The following is an 11310-nucleotide window of genomic DNA, read 5'->3' on the forward strand; positions in this document are numbered from 1 at the left end:
TTTTTTTTTTTTTTTTTGAAATGGCTCTACTTTGGCTGCAATTTTAATGCCATCTAATTTCCCTAGGATACTAAGGATCTACATTAAAAATCATTAAATAAATCCATTGTGAAGCAAAACAATTTTTTCCCCAATTCATGGAAGGGAGGGGGGCTACGCAATCTTTGACATTTCATTAAAATATCCACCAAAGATTTTTGTGAATGTTTTTTTATTTACATGTATCTAGAAGCAGATACATAAATTCTTATACAATTTTTTCAAAAAATGTGCAAGAAATTACTATAATCTTTTTAACAAACCAAAACACATTTAAAATCAATGGACTTTGGATAATTCATTCTGTTGTGTGCTTAGTACAAATAGTGCACACATTATTGAAACATACAGAAAAGTGTAAACTACAGCAATCTGGATTTTAAGTATTAATTTCATGGCACTCCATCACCACTATAAATTTTTTTCCCAATACACAGTAATACAAAATTTGATAATTCCCTCCCCTCCCATTATTGGTGTAAAGAGTTTGAATAATTTTCCAAATACTTCAAACTTTACAGTATTTTGGTTTTTTTAGGAACTATCCCAACTTTGTCAACAAATGTATAATTCACATTTTATAACATTTAAAGTTTACAATACTAATGGATTGCTGATGTAATTATATTTTAGCTTATTAAAATTTCAGTTATGTGGCTGAAGACCATTCCTTATTGGAATTCACAGTCAGTATATTGCTGGTATTTTTGATTTTATTTAACAATTCCAATATTTACATATTAAGAAATGCATTTCTGTGAAAAACAGTATATTTGTAAAGTTCACCAGTTAGGTTTTATAAGGAGATAAGCACATTGATGAACAATAAAGATACCTGGGGCTAATTTTTAAATCCCATTCTTGGGTTTACAAGATTTTATATCCAGAATTAAACATTGACAACAGGATGGAAATAAGTAAAGTTCTACTGTAATCCCTTCCTCCAGATCATCACTGGGATAAAATTAGAGAATGTGATCGTTATTCAAAACTTATAAGGAAAAATGCATCATCTGAATTTCCAGCTCTATCAAAGATTTCCTTTTTACCCAATGATCTAAGTAAATTCAGAGATAATAGTAAATTATCTGATAACAAATTTACTGATAATAGCAGCTGGAACCTGCATTCCCTTTCACTCAAGCAATCCAATCTAAATTAAACTACTCTGTAAAAAGGCAAATTCTGTTTTTGCAGTTACAGATGTTTTGAAATATATTGAGAGCATCACTACTTTTAATTCCAATTCTACAATACGTAAGATTTTCCATTGGAAAAAAAAATTCCCCACATCAAAGATCTGGATTTAGGTGAAACATCCTTTGAAGTTTATCATGATACTCTTTGTGAGCTGTGTGACAAGATCCTTGAAATATGAAAACCATCGTTTTGGCTCTGTTCAGTGAATTCCTGTAAGACATTATGTCCAGTGCTGATAATCACAGAAGGCAGTCTTATACTTGGTGTGTAAGATTTAAGTATGTGTTTTTGCTTTATGAACAGACAATAAGAAGTATCCATTTGCGTGGTTTGGGGAGCTACTGAAATAAGTAACATTTGAGACTATGGCATTCTGTTTATAGACCAGGAGTAGGCAACCTTGGCTCTTTTATGACTCATGGACTTCAGCATAGCTGACTCAGGAATTCTGGGAGTTGAAGTCCATGAGTCATAAAAGAGCCGAGGTTGCCTACTCCTGTTATAGACCAAATGTAAAGCATTGGCTAATATATATTATATGGAAAAGAGAAACAGAAACTTGCTGCTTGTACATGAACCAATGTGCCAGATTTTCTACCTCACAGATAAATATATATAGCACTCTCTCTTTCCCTCATAGATAGATAAGATAGTGATAGATAGATAGATAGATAGATAGATAGATAGATAGATAGATAGATAGATAGATAGAGCTTTTTATCTCTATTGTCTTCATATGCTATTTCTGAAAATTTCTAATTCAAAATTATTTTCTAATTTATTAAAGATAACAGTTAGATAAGGGACAGATATATCTCAGCAACGCTGAAAATAACTGTTGCCTCTAACAATTTAATCTATTAAAAGATTTGGCAATTTTTTTAAAGATTCTCTTATTTTTTAAATCAATCTGAATTCTTCTAAGTGTGCATGTAGGTTGGTCATTTATTTCTCTTACAATCTACAAAAATTGATCACTTTAGACTCAGGATTTCTTTACTGCAGCTCTCATAAAAAAAACATTTTTTTTGGTGAATGCAGAGAAATGCAACCATAAAAGCAACTTTTGTTATTGCTCTATTTTTATGATTAACTTTGTTACACAGTGGTTTTTTGTTATTTTACTCTTCCTCTACTGTAACTTTTAAAAAAAATTGTTACTAATATTTTCCAATTGCATTTATTAACTCAAAGTAGACTAATATGCAGGTTACAGTATTTTTTTAAAAAAATAATCAAATTTAGGTTTATATTAATACTGTCAGAATGGACTTGTTTCTTCTGTCAACATTTCAATAGCACGAACGAATAGAATCTAAATTTCTCATTGTGTTACAAGAAATGTTAGGCAACTAAGATTTTCCATCTTGAGAGTGCCCCTTTTCTTAAATATAAGCATTTCTTCTTAAAATTTACTAAACATGTAATAGCCAATGTGATCTCAAGCAATGTAATATTTGAAAGAAAAATACAATTTTGTGGCAGCACTTTTTGTAAACAGGTATTTCCATGTTTCAGGAGTTGTTCTGAATTGTCACACTGAATAAGGGAGTACTTGCTAACAGAAATAGGTAGAAGAACAGAAAGCAACATATACGTATGGCTAAAAGATACGTGCTTTCTACAATGATTAAACAAGCAAGAAAGGCAATTCACGAGAAAGTTTTGATGACATTTTCAATCAAAAGTCATTGCAGAATTTGCCATTCTTTTTTTAATTTAATGTGCAACATACTACTTATCAACATACACAGAGAGAGATACAGCAAAGATCTTAATTGGCACAATGAAGATTAGGATGTTCAAAGCAATGTCAGTAACTGCTTGTCTTACTATCTTAAAAGAGCTGCTGCTCAGAAGACCTAGGTGGATTACTTCTCAAGTGTTTCCCAACTTTCTACCTAACCAGGAGCTGCCATAGCCAACCAAAGCAGAAAACAAAGATAGTATTGCCTTTGCTAGGTTGTCTGTTCATCAGCCTGGAAGAACAAAATAGATCTGCTCCTACTGATGTACAATTCTTGCTCAGCCAAATGCAGGTGGCTCAAGGCTCGTTCCTGCTGTCAGTTTTACTCATTATTGTTTAGTGAATGAGGGACTAGTGCATGACATTGGCTGTAGCTATTCTAGTCTGGCTCTCTGGAAAATGAGGGGCAGACAGAAAGGTTAAGCAGGGTACTAAAGAAAGATCTTCTCATTCACATTGCCATTTGTTAACATATGGTGTCTTTCCTAGTTCTATATTATGAGAAAAAACTTGTTTATTCTGTGAGGGATACGACTAAGCGTGCAATACAAATAGTAATGAACTGAAGATGTAAAAAGATGGTGACAAATGCAAGCAAGCAGGTTCAGTGTCTACCATACAGCCGGAAATATGATCGGGCTATTAAAAATCTAAATATGGAATTGTAATACCACCATTAATCAAATTTAATTGAATTCCTCAAATCATTCTTTGTTAAATACTGGAATTTTTTAAAAAAACTGTGATAATATACATTAGTTACTCCAGAGAACTTTCTTCATCTACCACTAACTAAACAGTCCTTTATTTAACATATCCTAGAGACAAGGATTTTACTCTAACATGTACTTTCCTACTGTAGAAAAAAAAATTCCTTTTCTTCACTAGGCAAAACATGGTACCATCATATATCATTGTGCCTTTTATATATAAAATTTGTAATCTTGCTTGGGAGTAAAAAGTAAAAAAACAAAAATGAAGATTTTGCATAAATATCAGAATGGCAAAGCCAAGATACACACATAGAAAACGTTCGCCCAGGAATTTAAGAACATCTCTCTTTATATAATTTATTTTTCAAAATCTATTATTCTGTAACTTAGTAAGAGAGCTGTTTCCCCCCTCTATATCCCAGAGCAAAAGACATACTTTGTCTCTGATACTCTCTTAAACATTATGATCTAAAAAATATTTTTTTAAAAAAATAGAAATTTAGCATATTGACTCACACAACCCAAGATGTCAGGCCACTGCAGTACCTTCATATGTTAATTGTATAAATTCAAAAAAACCACAAAAAAGGTAGAAGCAGGAGTGAAATACCTTAAAATAAAGATTTCTCAAATTTTCATCACCCTTTAAATGTTTTAATAATCTGCAAAATATTCAGTATTCAAATGAGAAAATGCAAACAAAAATGAAAGACACATTGCAGTGGCACAAACTAATTTCTTTAACTTTAAAACCACACTCTCAAATTGCATGATTTTATTCAGAAATTTCAGAATACAATTTCCTACTTGTTAAGATTTTGGTTCACAGAAATTCTTATAAACGTAAGAATACTTTGCTTCCACAGTATAATGTTCATCATGGAAAAACTTGCAGAAATAGTCTTTTGACCACAAATATTTTTAAACAGTTAGGCTGTAATTCTTTATAAACATATTGGATTTTTTTCTACAAAAACATACACAAAACAACACCATCAGACTTAAAGCCTACTGAAGGCAATGGAGCCAATTAACATCAACTTTCCCCAATTTTTCATCAAAACAGGAGAAGGCCTTTGTCAAGACTGAGTCCAGGCTGTAAAACAGCCTCATTTATAGGCCTTCCAATTCATTGGAAATTTCTCCTATGCAGACCCCACTAAAGTGAGAGAAAATAATATACTGAGGCTGTGGAAATCCTATTGTTCCTGGCAGATTATCCCATTATAAGTATCCAAAATTGTATGGATTTTCCTTTTTTCACATAAGAACTTGTACCCACTTGAATATTTCCTATGGTGACTATTTTGCTATTTAATGTCATTGTCTTTAATTTTAAAACATGCATTTTTATTTTAAAGAGTAATAATCGGAGGTTAATTTAGGTTCTGGTCACTTGCCAATTAAACTAAATTATAACGATGGAAAATTAATGCTGAACAATAAAGTACATTTAAAACTGAGGCCATATTCTATCAAAGTTAAGTACTTCTTAATCTTATCATTTTCCATGGGAAAAGGTTATACATGTGGTTAACTCATCCAAGGAAATTAATGGAATTTAAATTCCCTTTAAGATGAGCTGTTTAAGGTCCAATTGTTGGTAGTAATTGCAGGATACAGGTAGAACTGGAACCAGATTTCTGTTAATAAACAAGGTAGTGGTTCTGCCCAATGTTGTTATCTTTTTTGTTATTATCTTTTATTAAAAGAATCACTACAGTTAAGTAACCCATGTAGTCATTAACAGAATCTGGCTTCCCCCATGACACAAATGTCATAAATGGCATTCACATGACCCCATGATGCTGTAAATGTCATAAATATACTGGTGTACAGGTAGCCAAGCAACTGAATTTTGATCATGTGACCATGGGGATGCTGTGTCCTAACTGCAAGGACCAGTTGTCCATTGTTTTTTTCAGTGTCATAACTAAATGAATGGTTGTAAATTAAGGACTACCTGTACTTTTAAATTCAATGCCACATATTTTTAAAGTTTCAATGGGGACAAATCTCACAGTTCTGAAGTTACCTGAATAGTTTTATTTAAATCAGATTTCTATAACCCCTTCAAATATTTTTAAAATGTTTTAATTTAAGTATATTTAGCTTTTGTCTGAATATTATTAATGACTTTCAGTATTTATTTTACAAATGTTTTTCAACGGCTATTTTCAAATTTAAAAATGCTTAAGAATGAACAAAAGAAACAAAGCAACATCTGCAATAATGGAACTGCTTAGGAGAAAGGAAGCTTTCAAAATATATGATGCAAACTGTATTGGATCACATATTCCCTCCAACCAACAGTTATACGTTTTTAATTAGATATTAGGGAATTGTTTTAAGCATGTATCCAAGTTCGGTACACCAGTATATTTTACCCCCGACATTTTTTTAAATTAAGAACAAACAAAAAAAAAAACCCAGACCATTTGAAAATGACAAAATATATCCCATCAAGTTTCAATTTTTTACTTATGGTCGAAAACACATGAAATGTGCTTCAAATGCATAAAAATCACAGTGGATTAGCAGCAAAGGAGATGGGGAGTTCAAGGACAATGTTTATCATTCACATTGTGATTATTTTGCACACTGAATGAAAGATAGTTATTTTACTCTTCTAAAAAACCCTTTGACATCATTGTTTTAGAAAAGAAAACCCCCAAATATCATTAAACTCAAAATGCATTACTCTTCTTTATGCACAAAAATGAAATTATGGCAGCAAAAAAACCCTAGTAATAATTAAGTTTGTAAACTGTGTATCAACCGCTCTCTTTTTAATTTTTTGTTGTTGTTCTTATTCCCAAAGTGCAAGCTGCAAGTTTCCCATAAGCCTTCAGTAGTGCTTTTCTTGTAAATAATCCTTCATTTTGTTTGGCAAAGGCAGTTTCTGAATCAGATCTATTCTAGTGTACTGACGTATAACAAATCGACACAGATACTGCAAGGAACGCACTTGCATGAAACGAGATACTGGATTGGTTAGTCTCACTGGGTAAGTTGTAGATCCAGGTAATCGAGATCTCGAATAGCAAAATGCACCATTTTCAGAGTCCCTAATTGAGTGTTCAATTAGGTCAACTATAGAAGTATGTCCTTCCACATCTGGTTGTTCGTAAAAGCTAAACCTACCATTTGAATGCTCAATTCTAGTATGAAGTGTTTTACCATGAGAACGGAAACTCAGACTTAAAAGGTAACGGTCGTCAGAGCTGTCTCGCACAAGAAATGAACCGTCAGGAACATTAGCCAATTTTCCCTCGGCTTCCCATCGTGTAATTGGACCCCAGTACCATCCTTGTTTTGCCAGTTTTTTTAGTTCTTCTGTGAGACTTGTTACAACCATCGGGCCACTATTTTGTACAGAATCGTAGACTCTTGCAACTCCAGGCGCAGAGTTAGGATCAAAATTCAAATGGCAGCGCATACTTTCAGCCACATGAGCATCTGTGCCATTCAGGCTGTTAAAGTTCCTTTGGATTTGATTATTCTGTATTGGAGGTAGCAATGGCGAGAGCGGAGGAACATCATTAACTCTTGGACTTTGCAACATGATTCCTGTTGTACCAATCAATAAACCATTTACTGCTTGGTCCACAAAGATATCCGGAGCAACTACTACGTCTTGATTCACTGAACCCTCTTCTTCGTGAAATGTACTACTACCCATCTGAGAAGAAACAGTTGAAACCTCCATGGGTGAGGAACTATCCAGACAGTAACTACGTGATCCTTCCAAAGGATACATTCCCTCATCTAAAGGCACAGTGTACTGAATGTAGTCCTGAGGCATAAGTCCAATAACTACAGGCACGTGTTCATCAATATGAAGATGCAAATCTCCATTCTGAGATTCTGTACTTTTGAATGCACTGTTTTGTTCGTGGAACCTGCTGTCTGGCTGCAAGTCGTGGAAATCTTTACGAACACCATTCAGTGCAGGACTTGGGTTTGAAGAGTGGACCAAGGCCTTTACTTTCACTTCCATTTTTATACATGTTTCTTCTGAGTTTGTTGGCCGAAGGGGCCATGGTGTTGGACTGTAATGGTGGTTTCGGAGGGATGTGGATCGAAGAGGTCTTTGAGCTCTTACATCTTTGAAAGCTATTGGAGCAGAAGAAGAAGAAAAGGTATCTTCATCAGCAGAGCTCACGGATGGCGTGCTCCCCTTTCCACCTTTTTGCTTCTGTTTTGCTGAAAGTCGTCTTTTTAATGTACCCATTAAGCTTTCAGGCTTTGATCTGTTTTTGCCACCTTTCTCGTCTTCGCTGTTGATGTCACAACTAGCCAAATCTTTACTATAACAGCTGGCAAACATGGAGTCATCTTTTCCAAAATCATTTAATGATGGCTGTGCAACCACAACGAAGTCACTGTCATCTTTGCTTTTATTTAAGTTAAAAGATTTGCGGATGGTCTTGAGACTAATTTTCTTCATTGTGAAATGCAGCAATTCTGGAAGGGTTTTTATTTATTCTTTACTGTTCCAGAGATCTGTCCCTAAAACGTATGAAGCAGATGCTTCCACATTGATGCGTCTTATCCAGACTCATTAACTCTCAAGACCCATTTCCTGAAAACAAACAAACAAAGAATAAATTTCATGCAGGATATGATTTGTATAGTAGATTAGATTAGTAAAGAAATTTGAACAACCAAAATAGAAACTAACAAAATCAGCAAAGCACAATTAATATCAACATTATTAATGATCAATAAGGGGGTAATTTATTCAGCAAAGTTTATTTCATATATTATGTTAAGCTTTGTTCTGTTGGTTTATTCTTTGTTTCTCATATTTTGGGTTAGGACATATTACAGTTCAGACAACTGTCATCAAACTGTACATTCACATATTTCATAGCTATTATTTTACATCATTTTTCTTCTGTTTCTATTAGCTTTAATACTATAGTGCTAAAATGACCAAACTGGCAAATCTCAGTTGGTGCCTGTCCAATAAATTGAATTTTAAAATATGCTTTTTCTTCTGATTATAATCTGAAAGAAGATAACCATTTCATTGTTTCAGACACTTATTAAATTTGGCAAGTATTTTCTATAATCATCCCAAATTGAAGAGGCTTATGGTTAAAAGCATTAGCCTATAATTTGTTTGGATGTCCAATCTGATAGGCATCTGGACCTCACACATGTAAGGCCTCTCTAAGAAAAAATGAGGCAAAGAAGAAAGCCCAATAAGAAAAAGGAAATGCAACTCTGTGATTGATAATTTTGCTTCCAATAAGCAAATTACTTTACACAAGCTCTCTTTTTCATGTCCAACAGCCATGTTCTCTGGAATAATATAAATAATTGCAGTAATAGTAACTGTAGAAAATATATTAAAGGATATATACAGGATATATATATTAAACACCATACAGTAATACAAGTCAAAACCAAATCACACTATATATCCAAAATTCTAAGACATGCTAACCACAGCGTGCCCCTCCAATGTACTCGAAAACAAGATATTGAGAGGGAATTACATAACTATGAAATGTGTTATTGCTTATAAAGAAGTAGCAGTCATGGAGATAAAAGATTCAATTACGGTATGTAGGAAGAGGATTAATACTATTTCTTTGTGCCAGGCTCCTTTTGAAAACTTCCTTCTCAAAGCTGGTATTGTGTCAGGAAAAAATAGCTATTGATACAGCTTTTCTTCTACATAAACAGCTTTAGGGAAAAGGCTGACGAGTCAAGGCATGGCATGGTATAAAAACTTACGTCCTTTTTTATTACTATTTAAATTATATATTTTAGCAGTAAAGAGGCAAGCTATAATGATTTACTAATTTATTGCATCTGAACATCTCTCTCATATATCATATCTGCGATTTTAATGCTAAGTTAAAATATATATTTGGAGGGCTATTAGTTTTACTGCAATTGTGCCAATTTACTTAATGAGTAGATATAGAAAATACCAAATTGATTTCTAATACAATTCACAGTGTGAACCACAATGTGAAACACATACACTTATCTTATTTCTTTAATGGCTCTAAAATGACCCAAGAGCAAGTATTCACAATATCATTATCTGCAGAGCAACCTTGTATATGCCAGGAAGTTTGGATTACCTCTGAGAGACAATGCCTTGTAAGTAATTTCAGCTGTAATCCAAAACCACTGATAGTAAAAACAAACAAACAAACCTATAGTAATTGGATTTGGCTTTCTGCTTACAAACTATCAGCTTACATGTTTAGTATATAACTTTGCAAGTAACGTTAAGACCCCAATGATTTTTCAAGTATGCCTAAATGAAAACTGCATGTTTGTATTAAAATGAAAAGAACTACCTAGCTATTGAGACTAGCTACACTGGAAAAATTAATCAATACTTTCCTGTTTAAACTCAGTGCAATGATGGTGAAAAATATCAAATACAAAACTTCAGGAAAGTTTCAGGAGAATCTTAGTGGATTAGGAAAAATTCTCAACTTCCACATAGTCAATAATAGAAAACAAATCTGGGTTGCCTATCCTACTAAACTGTGGCTACCATTAGTCATTCCACTATTATGGCCTAGATCGGGGTCTACAACCCCTGGTTCGTGGACTGGCACCAGTCCACGGCATACCATCAACCGGGCCACCCAAACAAGCAAAGCTCCATCCACAGGATGCAGGCAGCATGTTAAACCATACCCCCTCCAGTCCACAGAAAAACCTTTCTCCATGGAACCGGTCCCTGATGCCAAAAGGTTGGAGGCCACTGGCCTAGATGTTTTAAAGTAATTCCTCAAAATCTGTAAGAATATTTGAAATTTTGCAAATCCCATTCTGAATTTTTGCAAGCCTGAAGAAAATACATGGAATACTGGCATGCTCATGCAATAGGTTGTGGTTCTCATGAGAGCTGAGCCACATTTAATTTTTTCAGTTTTAAAAATTATTTTAAGCAACATACATACATACATACACACCCCATGCTAGTCTCATTTGTGACAAGCAGTATTATGCAAAACAGAGAAAAGAGTAGAAAACAACAAGCAAAATGAATTAAATACATTAAATATCAATCCAATTCGTTATAATTTTCCATATCTTTCTATCCTTGCAAACCATCCTTGCTTCCAATGTACTGCAGGTACTTGTTAGCTGTGGGATGCAGGTAAAATATGGCTAAGTTCTCATGAGAACCACAGCCTATTGCATGAGCACTCCAGCATTCCATATATTTTCTTTTTGCAGGAATTGGGATTTGCAGAATTTCGAATATTCTGACTTACCCAATAGTTTCTAGTTTAGGGATCCTAGCTTCCACAGAATCATATAAGCATGCTTGTGGCTCTTTATGTAGAACTGGGTTTCATTTGTGCTTGTGGCATTCTGGCTGTAATTTTCAAAATTGACCAGTGCTATAATTATTATTGGTAGGAAATGCTACCATGTGACATAAGTCCAGTTATGTCTGAAAACCCAGTGTATGTCTTCCTATTTACTAAAAAAAAAAGTAGAATAATATTTTTAATTTATTTATGGAAGTTTGTGAACACTATTGGAGAAGGAATATTGCTCCAGCAATGTGTTATAACTCCTGCTTTAGGATTATTTCCATAAAAATATCTTTAGAAAGGTTAG

General features: G+C 33.7%; 1 protein-coding gene across 1 annotated transcript; it reads right to left on the reverse strand.

Annotated features, from left to right (window-relative positions):
* Nucleotides 1-4405: 4405 nt before the first annotated feature.
* SOCS6 (suppressor of cytokine signaling 6) lies at nt 4406-8284 on the reverse strand. Its single transcript, XM_015818245.1, has one exon. It carries the CDS (start codon nt 8147-8149, stop codon nt 6548-6550), a length of 1602 nt encoding a protein of 533 aa, XP_015673731.1. The 5' UTR covers nt 8150-8284; the 3' UTR covers nt 4406-6547.
* Nucleotides 8285-11310: the final 3026 nt, after the last annotated feature.

Source organism: Protobothrops mucrosquamatus, unplaced genomic scaffold (assembly GCF_001527695.2).
Source record: "Protobothrops mucrosquamatus isolate PMUCROS unplaced genomic scaffold, P.Mucros_1.0 scaffold707, whole genome shotgun sequence".
Lineage (NCBI taxonomy): Eukaryota > Metazoa > Chordata > Lepidosauria > Squamata > Viperidae > Protobothrops > Protobothrops mucrosquamatus.